The sequence below is a fragment of the Hippocampus bargibanti genome, linkage group LG05 (assembly GCF_051943395.1).
Source record: "Hippocampus bargibanti isolate YZ-2025 linkage group LG05, ASM5194339v1, whole genome shotgun sequence".
Lineage (NCBI taxonomy): Eukaryota > Metazoa > Chordata > Actinopteri > Syngnathiformes > Syngnathidae > Hippocampus > Hippocampus bargibanti.
Window position 1 is genome coordinate 13,270,197 of NC_142738.1, and position 14,702 is coordinate 13,284,898.

Here is a 14,702-nt window from a genome sequence, read left to right on the forward strand (position 1 = left end):
AGGGCACACTAATCTCTCCCATTATCACATCTCTCACACTCTCTCATAATGTTACTGCTAGCTGCTCTGCTTTGAACAGTCTGTGTGTGTGTGTGTGTGTGTGTGTGTGTGTGTGTGTGTGTGTGTGTGTGTGCGTGTGCGTGTGTGTGTGTGTGTGTGTGTCTGTGCGCGTGTCTGTGTGTGTGTGCATGCGCACACGCTCATAATGACAGTTTTTCAGCTAGTTGCTCTCCTGTGAAAATGACACGTTCCTGCCAAATTAATATCATTACCATCAGAGTTTAATGGGCCAATGCTGCCTCCTTATTTAAAACAGAACATCCCTCTGCTGACCTCCACTTGGTGACTGAAGGAGGAAAAGGTGGAGGGAGGCCAGCCAGGATTAGCTCCGATAAATGGTCGCCACGTTGTAGCTTGCTTCAAGACTACATACTGTACAAGCTTATGTATTGAATATGTTTACGCTCATCAGGTTATTGTAAAAGTACATATCGAATATTTACCGTAACAGTGTTTTATATTTATTTATTTATTTATTTATTTATTTATTTAGTATACAATATTTTATTACTTTTTTTACAGAATTGTAGCTGAATTGCCCTAACAGTGTTAATCGATGAGAAGGTTTCTTCAGCCGTCATCTGTACTTTTTGAAGGTGTCGGACGTTTCGCCTCCGATGCAAGAGGCTTCGTCAGCGAACTCAAGTCAGACTGGTCGTATCGGCCCTATTTATATATCCCTAATGTCCAGATATGGCGGCGCCGGACACAACTATGATAGGTCCCTACTCTCAGGTTGGGGGGAGCAGAGGACCACTCCCTGTGGCCCCACTGATTGTTCCTACATTACTGACTAATGACTGGCCCATTTCCCCCACTCCCACCAGTATCACCTCATCAGCATTACGAATGTTGCCTAACCTGTTTTGCTTAAGCAGGCTATTGTATGAACGATCCAAATTGAACCTAACCCCACCAGACCGGTTTAATCTTTAAAATTTAAATAATAACTAAATTAAAATTTAAGTTGTTTTATGAGAATCGCTTCTTTTACCCCCCTTTCAAACCATCTATGTTCTTTCGCTAAGATTTTAACCTCATTGTCGTCAAATGAGTGGTTGCTAGCTTTTAGGTGCAAATGTACTGCCGATTGAGTCCCACTCGTATTATCCCTGCGATGTTGATAACATCTTTTTTTTAGAATTTGTTGAGTCTCCCCAATGTACTGCTCTTTACAATTTTCATTCTTACAATGTATTGAATAAACTACATTACTTTGTTTTTCATTTGGTAGCCTATCTTTTGGATGCACTAATTTTTGCCTTAACGTGTTTATCGGTTTGAAATAAGTAGGAATTTTGTGTTGCCAAAGGACTCTTTGTAATTTTTCAGAAACTCCTGCAATGTAAGGTACTGCTACTACTCTCCTTTTTATATCTTGAGAATTTTTGGTTTCATTCCCTATTCTTTCTTTCTGACATTTGTTAAATGACCACTGAGGGTACCCACAGTTAGTGAGTGCTCTCCTGATATGTTTTGACTCCTTTTCTCTACCTTCAGTGCTAGTTGGTATTAGTTTAGCCCTATGCTGGAGGGTTCTGATAACTCCTAGTTTATGTTGTAAAGGGTGGTTAGAGTCAAAAAGTAAGTATTGGTCAGTGTGCGTAGCCTTCCTAAAGACTTCTGTTTTTAGCGCTCTGTCCTCTTTTATAATTACTTTACAATCCAAGAAGGCTAGTTGGTTCTCTTTAATGTCCTCACGAGTAAATTTAATGTTGAAGTCTACAGAGATGAGGTGATCTGTGAAGGATTGAATTTCTTGTTTTTTAATTATGACAAAAGTATCGTCCACATATCTAAACCAGTGTCTAGGTTTTGTTTCCGGGAAGGATGTGAGGGCCTGTTTCTCCATCTCGTCCATGTACAGATTAGCCACTATGGGTGAAACTGGTGAGCCCATAGCACAACCATGAATTTGTTTATAAAATTTCTCCCGAACAGTGTTAAATGATAACAGGTTGAATTATCAATGACATTTATTTTGAATGGGTATACCATAATTTCTCTTAATGCATTCACTGCCATTCTCAACTGTTTAGCTATTATTATTAATGCACTATGTAAACCAATATGTATGTATTGCATTGTATTTCAAGCTCAGTTAACTCCAGACCCATATAATTTAAGATATAAGTATTTTTTTCTGATGTAAGAAGAGAGTCTAAAGTTTCTTATGCTACATTGAATGTTTATGTAATCCCAAATCTCAATATTCTGTGGGTCCTGCAATTTGAGTGAAAATGACAAAAACCCTGGCAATTGAGTGGAAACATGTTTGCACATCGTCTGGCAGTGAATGAGTTAAATTGACAAAGTTACAGAAACGTTTGTAGATTTTCTCCTTGCAACAATAACACATTTCCAATTGAACGCAGTTGAAAATCAATATTATTTTCACATTCATCTTAATAAATGCAAACCCTAATAGTAACAGTTTACTGGGATTCAAAATGTTCTTTTTTTGGTCATGCAGTGCTTCTTTTTCCCCTTCAAAGAATGCAGCAAAATGTAACTGCTTTTGCTGTTATCTATGACTAAAACTGTTAAACATTTTAAAAATGTTTTCACAGTTTATTTGATCCCCAGTTTATTTGACAAAATAAACTCAAGCAATCTGTGATGATAACATGTTTGATGACAACCGTTTTGTCTAACACATTTTCGCGTGACCGAAAAAGTAGCTACTTTTCCTCATCCACCCTGAAAACAAAATGTCACTGGAATTTTCCAGACAGAAATATTCCAAAGGTCACTAAAAAATTCATTTCTTTCAGTACACCTCCAAGCTACATGTTGTCGCACAATGGGGCACTACACTGAAGGAAACCCAAAATTCCTACTTGACTGTATGCTACAAAAAAAGATGACTTAAAATTGTGGAGGAACAGTGTCAAATTCAAAGTGGAAGTACAGATGAAAAACAAGCACCATCTAGCGTTTTACCGATGTGTGCATTTCAATACTGGAAACTTCTCCAGCCAAGGTATCGAATGTGTCAGATGACCGCATCCCAGCCAATAAAGTATACCGGCGCATTCATGTAATATTCACATACCCTGTATTTCATAACAGGCCATGCTCCCGTATGGCTGTGCCCGCAAAAGTCGAAGGAGAAAAGCCCTTTAAAAAAAAAGGTAATCCCTGTGCCCGAGTCCCTGTACCTTTTACGGCTCTCCTTTAATGAATAGCTGTCCAATAAGGCCTTTTATTGTCTTAGCATATGTTGCTTTTATTAGGGCAAAATAATTAGGTTGTGCGGATCACTTCGGAAGTACTGTCATCGCCGGATAAAAATGAGATTGTTTCACAGTGGCTGCGCAAGTCCTTCCGACTGGCTGTCATTTTCTCCTTCGATGCCTCGCGTCCTACAGCCGAGGCACTTCATCGCCTCTTACCTCCTTGGTGCCTCCCTTGGTCCCTTTGCGCCTTCCTCTTACCTTCACCTTTTGTTGTCCCCTCAAGCGGGCATTCAATGTAAGCGGCGATTGCCATGTGGTTGGTTATTTTGTGCAGAAATTGAGGACCAATGAGAGTTCTTTCTTGTTCTTCCTCCATTGGTTAACTCATTAGAAATCTCAATCACTTCAGACTCATGCTGAAATCGCGCGCGTTAGTTGCTAAGGTAATTAGCAACTAACAACAGTCAATTAACATGGGATTATTTATCGATTTCGTCTGCCATTCATTTTGTCTTTTGGTTAGTCTGTCCTGGTCAATCACTTGACTGCTTTCACTCAGTAAAGTGTCCACCAGTTGGTTGGTCTCGATTTGTCGGAGAGCCGATTGCTACATTGCTTTGTCAGTTGGACTTTTGGTCTGTCGGTCGATCCACCCAGCTGAATTTGTTATTTGACCTGTTAGCTCTTCTTTTGTTCTCGTTGGTCCTAGTTATTTGGTCTATCCATTCACCCCTTTCTTGGTCGTTCTGACTCTGTCGGTTGGTCCCAGTGGATCCGTCACTCAATAAGTCAGCATTTGCATTGGGTGTTCATAGGGAGTTTTTAGTTTTTGGGGGGCAAGGGATCTGCCGGTATGTCGCTCCTCCCTTTGTTGAGCCAAAGCCTAATGTCTCCAAGTTTGATCCAGTCATGTCTGTTCAATCCTGGTTGTGTCTTTTGACGGAAAGTTTGAAATAGAACACAAACGTTGTCTATTACAACCACTTTCAGGATCATCCTTAAATTCTGTTGTTGGAATGACTTTGTCTGAGAAATAAAAAAGAAAGCCACAGCTTGAACAAGCAAGATGAAAGTAATGGAAAGAGAAACAAAAGGGTCGCGGGGAGAGGGCAGGCCCCAGTCTCCATCCTGTACCTAATGCCCCCCCAGGGGAACGTGTTGCCAGTAGGTGAGTATTAGCCACATCGAGCGGGCTAATGGAGGCTATGAATTACAGTTTATCACCCACCAATGACCGGGACAGGCTTAATCACAGGGGAGAGCTGTGATGGTCAATTTGCGGGCATCAGTCCGATTACCTGCTCCTGTAAAGGTTGGATGGGCTTGTTCGTTACTTCAGTGCAGTCGGTGATTTATTCTGTTTCTATTAAAAGTTGACCTTTTATTTGGCGCTGTGCATTTAGCAAAGCTGCTCACCTCCACGCTGAACCCGGGAATACAGGTCAACAGTAGTAGTACAAGTACCCTACACCCTAGTCGAAGTACAGCAGATATTTGTGAAAAATAAAAGTCTTGGATACAAGTAGAACGGACAAATGCACCCGGTGTACTTGGATAGAAAAATAAGTACTTTCTCTGGAATGTACTGAAGTAAAAAAATAACTAAATGAATAAAATCTGTCATATTATATTCCATTGCAAGAAAAAAAAGAAAGAGATGTATCATGTTTTGCAGTTAGTAGAGATGAACATTCGGTGCAGCCCATCAAACCATCATGACTGAAACATTTTGGGCAGCCACACTGTCATGTCCTTAGAAGTGGTAAAGGAGACTCAGGCATCAATGCACATTTTAGCCATTTATTGATCATTGACAGAACAGAATCAGAAAATTACACTCACACACATACGCACAGACACGCATACACACACACACACACACACACACACACACACACACACACACACACACGCACACGCACACACACACACACACACATACTCAATCATCGAGGCGCCGCTGTCCCGGACCCTTCTGAGGATAAGCGGTCCAGATAGTGTCACGTTTTGCGAGGTGGTGATGGCGGGTGCGTATCCCAAAAAGCAGGCAGGAGGGAGCAGGAGGTTGTTTGACATATTGTATTGAAATAAAGGTCAGCAGGAACAAAATGTAAAACATCAAAATGATCTGAACAGAAAAAAGTATCAAAAGAAAACCAAGTGTAAAAGTCCGCCAAGGTTAAACAAACACATGCACAGCATGCAATTGCAGACAAAGCACGCAACAAACAATGAACCGACACCGGATGGTCGTGCCGTGAGTCCTTTTAAGTGTCACTGATTAAAACGACCAGCACCTGCGAGGCTGCAGGCAGGGCTGACGTCGCTACCCGTTGGTTGCCAATCAGAAAGTGGCAGTCCGCCACTGATCGGGACGACCAGCACCTGTGCAGGTGCAGGCGGCGCCGACAGCGCCACCCGTTGGTCGGCAACCAGATCGTGACAGTAAGTGGATGGATGAATATTACTTGACTACATCACATGTTAATTCATGAGTAATTAAATGAATGTATTAATAAATATAGTTTATTAAATACTGAATCAATGGAGGAATTTATTGTACAATAAAATCAGCAAATTTTTTCACAACAATCGAAAAATGTTTTTTGAAATGACGCACGCACACACACACACACACGCACACACACACACACACACACACACACACACACATAAACAAGGGTCCTATTTTCAATGGTTATTTATTAAATGTAAAATATCTTTAGCACAGCTTAAAAATCAGACACCTCCATCTATGTCTAAACATCACATGTTGAATGGGAGAAGGAGAAGAAAATAAAAACACTAGAAAACAAAACCATTTTGAAAATATCGAAGCACAATCCATATGGAGTCTTGGGCAGCGCACAGTTACAATATTTATATTACATACAGTATATTTTTTCCATAACATGAATATGAGCGACCATACGCTAAAGTTATTGGCCGTAGCGCAGCTGACCCTGTGAGGTACTGGCCAGCTTGTGGGGTGTCACCGCCCCCACTCTTGTCTTTGGCTCGTGTGCTCTGCTTCAAACCTCGCTTTGCGTCGGTAGCGCTGCCAAAAGCCAGCCAGATGGTGAGCAGGAACATACAAGCACCCACAGAAGGAAGAAAACAGGAAGACTTGTACACACACGTGGTCCTAGAATAAAGAGTATTGCCTGACAATATCTATTTTTTACATCTTAAATTTTCCTTTTTCGACTTTTTTTTTTCACTTTTTTTCATGGACATGCCATATTAGAATTTAGAGAATTTATAAAAGTACCTGAAAGAATTGCTAGGTATTCAGCATGCATAGACAATATTATCATCATTATTGGTATTCTTTTTTTTTTCTTTCTTTTTATGTACAAAAACAGACTGCTCTACAGTACTGCCTTTATTTACATCCGGGTCAAGGTGGTAGCGACAGATGGAACGCGAGTGGTCGGGTCTCATGCAAAAAGATGACAAAAAAAATAGTGCGAGAAAAAAAAAAGACAAGACATTTGCCCCTTGAAACAGATACACACACGCACACGCACACACACACGCACACACACACACACACACACACACACACGCACACACACACACACACACACACACATCTGAATATGCTTGTTAAAGAGTTTCGCACACTGAAATCTGTATCTGTCGCCTGGAGGAAGTGCTCGGATGTTTGGGGTTGTCATTGTGGTGGCTTGGAAAACTTGGATCATATCTGAGCGTGTTTCCAATGAGTTGGTGCTGGGTTTTGTGTGGTTTGTACTGTACGTTACCTTTATGTTGTTGCAAAGGCCACTTTAGCACTTTTTTTAGTTTCAGTTATGGTAAGCACTCATACAAAAGTTTGCAAAACTCACTAAAAGCAATCTATCGTGAGGCTGAACCCTATTAAGTAATTATTATGTAATCAGTATTGATGATCAACTCAAATGTCTGTGACTATATGCCAAGATCTTAAAATGTAACCAAAAAAATAGAATTAGGAAAATGTAATAAAATCGAAGTTTTATTTTCAACACCAGGGCCTTTTATTGTTTCGTGAACAACTATGGTTACTTATCCAATAATGTCTTCTAATCTTGTCCATTATTTTATCTGTTTATTTTTTTCTGAGTCAACATGAGGTTGCTCCCTCTTAAATTGCCAATCGCACATCAGTTCAACCCGGATAATGAAGTAAATTCACTTGATTAACGCAGCCCTAAATAGCACTCGCAAGTGTACCTCAAATTGTCGTTAATATTCCATTAAGAAGAATGGACCCGTAGCGCCCTATCGGCTACACGGCACATGAAGTCGCGCATCCCACTTTGGGTGAGACGCCTCTGGCAACACTTGAGATAGGATAGGTGGTGTTGGCAATGCTGAGTTGGAGACAGCGACTTTGAGCTACACACTTTGCTCATCAAAACATACTCACATAAATATTGTCTTCATGATCCATTGATCTGTATGACAATGTGTGCATATGTGGTTGTGAATGGCAGTGAATGAGTTAATGAACATATTGCATATGAATAGAGGCAGTCAACTGAAATGTAAATATGTAAATATGACAGTACTCTTTATGTCGGATTAAAGGATTTTTTGGGCGACCCTGCATTTAAAGCTGACAAAACAGAATCAACTTCCCTAATTCCATTTTGTCCAGCCAGCGTTTAGTAGCTGGACTCAAAGTAACATGGTTTACTTTGAGTCGCCATGAGCGAGCGAGCGACTGCTTGCTTTGAAATTGCGAGCGACGTCCGTGTGAACTTTCCGGCTCAGAGACACACACTGTTGGCATTTGTCCCATCTTTGATACATAAGACGCTATGCCAGGCCCAGTTATCGGACGGCTGGCAGGTTACTGCGAGACGTTGTGCTTTTCTCATCATGCCGCGCTTCACACATCAGCGCCCAAGTTTACTTCCAGTGCGAGCTTGCAGCTTCATTGATGACGAAGCACAGCTGTGTGTTCAAACAGTTGCCTGATGTGTGCTTGTGTGTCTGTGCGTGTGTATGGAAATCCATTAGAGCATTTGTAGCATATTCCTTACTCTACAGTAGTCTGCGTAATAAGATGATTTTTGTTTTCATTGCCACATCAACTCAGCACAATCGTAGCTCGACTGTGTTTAACTAGTAAAGTTGTTTCCACTACAAGTACCACGTTTGGCCCACAAGTGATACCTTAAGACAAATATTGACAACAACAAAAAAAACTCAAACATAATTGATATCCTGTATCAAGTATAGTCCACGAGCTTGTCAGCTGTTTGTACTCACTAGTCAGACAGTTCAGTGCACTCGTAAGACAGCTGCATCTTATTTGCTACATTTTTTCCACAACTACCGCCACTTTGGCCTCAGCAGCTTTGATTACCATGTTAAGGTCGACAACAGGTTAGGGTAATGTAAGAAAATTCAATACACTAATAAACAACAAGAGCGGACTTGCAAAGCTGTGTCTTACTTGTATTTTTTTTTCTATTGTGAGCATGTTTGGCCTTCTTGTAAGAGCCATCCTTGATATTTTTCATTCCTGATATTCATCTTAACTCATTCTCTACTTGACATGTGCAAAAAAAATCCACTCCAGTGCCACGGATTTTGTTATTGTCAGTCGAATTCTAGGACCCACAGAATATTGAGTTATAGGACTACATAAACAATCAATGCAGCGTAAGAAACATTAGGCTCTCTTCATTCATCAGAAAAAAAAGTTAATTCCTACGTTATATGTGTCTGGAGTTATATGAACTTGAAATGAAGGTGGCTGTCCAAAATAAAATGCAATACATACATATTGGTTTATATAGCGCTTTAACAACAGCCGAAGCTGGAACAAAGCGCTAACATGGAAAAAAGTCTTTAACACTTTGTATTGGTCAAAAAGTGTTACAAGTAAGATGCAGTTTTTCTACCAGTGCTCTGAGTTCCCTGATTACTGAGTACAAAGGGTGTACTGGTACAGGACTTTAAACTGGATACCAAGGATACAGAATAAATGCTCAAACGAATTTCCAAGGGTTGCGTTTTTGTGTATGTGCATGTGCATGTGTGTGGTTCGTGTCACCAGTAGCTTTTCTCAGTCGACTTTTGCGCTTTCAGATAAAGAGGTGAAAACATTTCAGCCTTGATGTTCGCTTTGGTGGTGCTGGTGAAAGCTGTCCGAGCAGTTTTTTTATTAATTTCATTTTATTTATGTTTTTTTTAGGAAGGCCTTTGAGCATCCTGGGTAATATGTGTAATTCCGCCTGACGTCTTGGTTTTGAAAATGTCACAGATATAGCACTAATAACCTTACTAATTAGGGACTGACTGACCGACTGGTGCGTATGAGATGACTTGGAGTCAGTGCATTGTGTTTTGATGCCTGCAAACTGAGCTTAGTCGACTTAATGGACATGAATATGTGCGTGTGTGTCTGTGTGTGTGTGTGTGTGAGTGTGAGTGTGTGCGTGCTTGTGCATGTGTAAATTTGGTACGCATTTCAACTTGCATATTTTCTCCAATAACGTCACTTAAGGCGTACTAATACCTTCTATCCATTCATTTTCTTAAGCATTTATTTTTATTCAAATCTGACTGGGCCCATTTTTAGGTGACTTTTGGGGTGAGAGAAGTGGGAACACAACACAAAGTGGTGTTTTGTTCAGGTATCCACCCTGTGTCATTATGTTCTTTTGTTCCCATATGCAATCGAAAGCATATTTTGAACAGTTGTGATATTTTTAAAATCATATATAGTTCATATACAGTTTCTTGTTCAGAAAGACCAGCATTCATCTATTACAGTTTGAGATTTTGGCATACCACAAGGCTCAACCTTGAGGCCTAACCTGTTCGTACTATCTATAGCTCCCTTGGTTTCCAACCCGCTATTTCCTAGAGTGCTTATACACATTCTGTTGGAAGGTGTGCTTCGAGTCAATCTCAGCTAATGTTGAACAAAAGGTGGCTAATCACAGAGCCCATGTGGAAACACAACCATTCACACTCACATTCACACCTATTTACAAGTTTTCAATGACCCCAACATAAATGTTTGTTTGGAATATATGAGGAAGCTTGAGTATTCAGAGAGAACCAATGCAGGACGAGAGGAAACTTTAGCTGAGCTGAGATTCAAACTCCGAATCATAATACAGTACGGCTAAACAGTAGGTCACCGTGATGGCACGCACTAATCCCATGTGAAAAATATACATACTATATTTATAATCTCATCCTTTCACATATACGGTGAACCCCATTCGCATAAAAACTTTATAATTGTCTGTGACTGCCACCAGTGGACAACAAAGCACTATTTTTCTATTAGACAAAGCTATGGCCTGAATAAATGGAGGGCCGAGATGCTACAAGAGTGCACCAAAGCAACATTTTTGTATCACGTATGATCACAAAAACAGCAATTAAGGTCCCAAAATTCTTCGTGTGTATGTTGGGGTTCACTTCACACATAAAAAGCTTCATCCATCATGTTGTTCTTGTTCACAATGGTCCCAGAGACACCCAAGAGAGACATAGATAAATAAATATATGTATATAAATATATGTACAGGAGAGGCAGCATGTCCACTTTGTGTGTTTCCTTTGCTGAGTTCATTTGTGCGTTGGATTTGTCTTTCCACAGCAACAAGGTGCCGCCACCAGCGTGTACTGTGCCGTGGCTCCTGAGCTGGAGGGCGCGGGGGGAATGTACTTCAACAATTGCTTCCGCTGCGAGCCCTCCGCCCAGGCCCAGGACCCGGATGCTGCCACCGGCCTGTGGGAGCTGAGCGAGCGCCTCGTGGCGCAGGGCGAGACCACGGGCCAGATCCGGGCCATCTGAGGATGAAGGAGTCATGGTTGTCATTGACCCCCTTCTCCCAAAAAAGGGGGAAGAATAGGGAAGCCTCATGACTGTGTTGTTGGGGAGAGCTGCCAAAAGCACGACCGTGTGGATGAACACGTCAAAATGCAAGAGGAGGGGATAATGGGGATACATGAACATTACTCGGTGGGTAAGGGGGATCAATTTACACTTGGGTCTTCTTGTTTTTTTCTTGTCTTTCTTCCTTGTTAAAAAAAAACTTTCTTTGAAAGTAAATGTTCACCAATAGACATTCTCTCATATGTAGTTCTGTGTCTAATGTCACCAATAGTGTCACAAATAGTCATAGTAATATTAGGGCCACATTGAAAAAAACGAAAATACTATAACACATGGCAGACATGGAGATCATCTCGTATTTTTTGTTTAATTACAAGAATTAAGTCATACCTTGACGTGAAGTATAGACTCAAAATGTTACAAGAAAGTAAATTTCTGAGAGTATTTACAAGAAAATGTTAACAATTTTTCAAGGTTGAATTAGACTATTGCAAAAAAATGTTGCAATCTGATTTGTCATTGAAGGAGAACAAATTTACAATAATGAACAAGTAATACCAGGAAAATGCAGTCATAATTTGCAGGCAGTAATATATTACATTTGTGAAGACACAATTTTTCAGAGTACCGTCGAGTTATCACCAGACAAATTAAATAGTTTGAGAATAAAGTTAGTATCTTGTCGTACGTACAAAGTAGCAATATTATAAGCAAAAAGTAAGACTTTGACAGGGAAAGGTTGTACTGAAAAGGAATGTTGTATTGATTTAAACATTAACAGGAAGCAACAATATAACAGGAAACAGAACAGGAAAATACAACACATTGACAATATTTCAGAGGGGGAAAAATACACTTAACGGAAAAAAAACTGGTTTTCTTTTTTATCTTTTAAAGAAACAGTTTTTTGAAGACCTCAAACCTTATTCTCAAAATATTTTCTTTCTACCAATGTTCCCTCTAAGATGCGCGCGCGCAATCGCGCACTGCTTGCACAAACACTGCTTGAACTTCTATGCAGTGCACAAAATAGAATAAAACGGAAACGCATTACAGTACTTAATATCTAATTTTAGAACTGACATAATCTAGTTAATTAGACCAATTCTACATATAATTGGTCTAATTAACTATATATATATACAGTAAAGTCTCGTTATAGCGATATTCAAGGGAGTCCGAAAAAATATCGATATAACCGGGACTATCGATATATCCGACCCTGTTTGCATGTAATTTTCTCCGTGCGTGCATAGAAATAGTATCGATATAACCGGGACTATCGATATATCCGATATCGATATAACGAGACTTTACTGTGTATATATATATATATATATATATATATATATATATATATATATATATATATATATATATATATATATATATATATATATATATATATATATCTTGCTCACAGTGGTCCTCAGTGTGGTCAGGGAGCTTGTGTGTCTACTCAGACACATGAGTGAACATTGCTTGAGGGTTTATATATATATATATATATATATATATATATATATATATATATATATATATATATATATACAGTAAAGTATCGTTATATCGATATCGGTTATATCGATAGTACTGCTTATTACGATACTATTTCTATGAACGCAAGGAGAAAATTTACATGCCGCAGGATCGAATATATCGATAGTCCGGTTATATCGATATTTTTTCCGACTCCCGAGAATATCGATATAACGAGACTGTACTGTATATATATATATATATATATATATATATTTTTTTTTTTTTCCTTCCATTTTGCAATGTAACTCAATGAGTGACAGGTGCCGTACCAATAATGCCGTACAGTTCATGTACGCTATGCAGCCAATCGGAGCAGGACGGCACGAATGTGCCCTGCCCATACGCGCCGTTCATTTGTGGCGACAGCGTACACATCTGATGTTGCTCACAGTGGTCCTCAGTGTGGTCAGGGAGCTTATGTGTCTGCTCAGACACATGAAAAATTAGAGGGAACATTGCTTTATACCCCAGTCAAAAAAAGACATTTTACAGTTCTTTTTCATTGTGGCCCTAATATTCCTTTGTCCAAATAGTCCATCATTCCCAATTTTTTTAAATTTCTGTTTTCTTTTTGGGAGTGGGTGGGAGAGGCATGTTCTATTTATAAAGGTTTCCTTCTTGTGTCTTAATCCTTCAGGGTTGGGTCTAAAAAATAAACAATATTAAACTCATGGTTGATGTCAACACACAACGGTATGATTCTATATATATAATTGTTCAATGTTTTTTTTAATTCATCATCCATTTTTTTAATAATGTCCCTATCTTCTGTACAATATTTACAACATCACTTGGACATCACTTCATGTTTTTGTTTTCTCCAGTTTTCTCGATAAATCACCCCTATTTATTTATAAATTACACTGTGATAACAGTATAATAATTTGGAGGGTTTGTTTTTGTTTTTTTAATGTTATTGAGATTATTTTCTTTTCGGGGGGACAATGTGATGGAGTTTCAGTCTGGTGGATGGTCTGTTTTTTTTTTTTTTTTTTTTTTTTTTTTTTTTTTAATTGGGAGCGTTTTGGGGACGTGAAGGGTCAAAGTTGCGCCGCCGTTAGTTTGGTTGGTTTTTGAGACCTTGTGCTTTATTACAGTCAGGGTGCTGTTTGTCCATCTTGAAACGTCAGCGTTCCAGTGTAGAGATATCTGTGGAGAGGAAATTAAGCAAATTAAAGCCTTGAAGAAATATAAACATGAAAAAAAATTGGCCAATCGTGTGTTTTGCTTTCAAAGCTCATTAAAAGGAGAGTGTGTAAATCTGCTGGCCATTAGGGGGAGATATTTGTGTAGGCGGCAAACAAGCAATGCTGCGGCCACCCAAGCAGCAATAAAACACATCAAGTGTCATTTCATATCATGAAGTTATGAGTGCGTGCAGTTGGGCTGTGCAAAAGAGGGAAAAAATGAAATCGATGAAGCAGCTGAACCCACGGATGCTCACACGTTCCTTATTTTTGATGATTGTTCATATTCCAAAATAAAAAGAACACATTTTTAGGCACATGCCACGCGTGTATACACAAAAGGAAGGCGATAGCGCCAGTGTGTGTCACATTGCTGTCATCAGCAATGCACTTTGCAGTGCAGGTGTCTTATCACTGGATTTTTCACATCACGTGACAGCATTTTCCAGTGAATCTCACACCGACTAAACACACACTCGGAAACACAGATGGCATTGCACTCTCAGTGTGACATTGGTTACAACACTGGAGCAAAGAAATCTTCATGTGACAGATTTGAACAATTGAATCTTCTCGAGTTGCTGTCCATGGTGCTAAACACGTGCCTCTTTCTGCCAACCAGCCCCACATTCAGTTTCATTAAAAATCCTTTGAACATTTTATCTATATTCAGATTAAGGTGAATTGTGACCACTTGTATCGAACGACCAGATGTAAGCATTTTGAGTAAAGTGGGAGGAGCCTGCCCGGCTTCCACAGCGAGTGTCATCGATCAGCTCGTATCGGAATCGTCCTGATAGCTGATCAATATGCTATACTTCCTCTAAACCGTAGGAGGAAAGAAGAGGACCTTGAAATCCTTTCACCCAACCACCCTAA

General features: G+C 39.7%; 2 protein-coding genes across 5 annotated transcripts in view; one reads left to right on the forward strand and one right to left on the reverse strand.

Moving 5' to 3' along the window:
- Positions 1-12,417, forward strand: part of wwox (WW domain containing oxidoreductase) — a 202,486-nt gene extending 190,069 nt beyond the window's left edge. For all 4 annotated transcript variants that reach the window (XM_088996689.1, XM_088996692.1, XM_088996691.1 and 1 more), the window contains one exon: positions 10,855-12,417. In XM_088996689.1, the coding sequence (XP_088852815.1) occupies positions 10,855-11,052 (198 nt within the window). In that variant the 3' untranslated portion in view covers positions 11,053-12,417. The remainder of the gene's footprint in view (positions 1-10,854) is intronic.
- Positions 12,418-12,843: 426 nt separating this feature from the next.
- Positions 12,844-14,702, reverse strand: part of mafb (MAF bZIP transcription factor b) — a 61,872-nt gene continuing 60,013 nt past the window's right edge. Inside the window, exon 3 of the mRNA XM_088996896.1 lies at positions 12,844-13,785. The gene's annotated coding sequence lies outside the window, so the exon portion shown is untranslated. The remainder of the gene's footprint in view (positions 13,786-14,702) is intronic.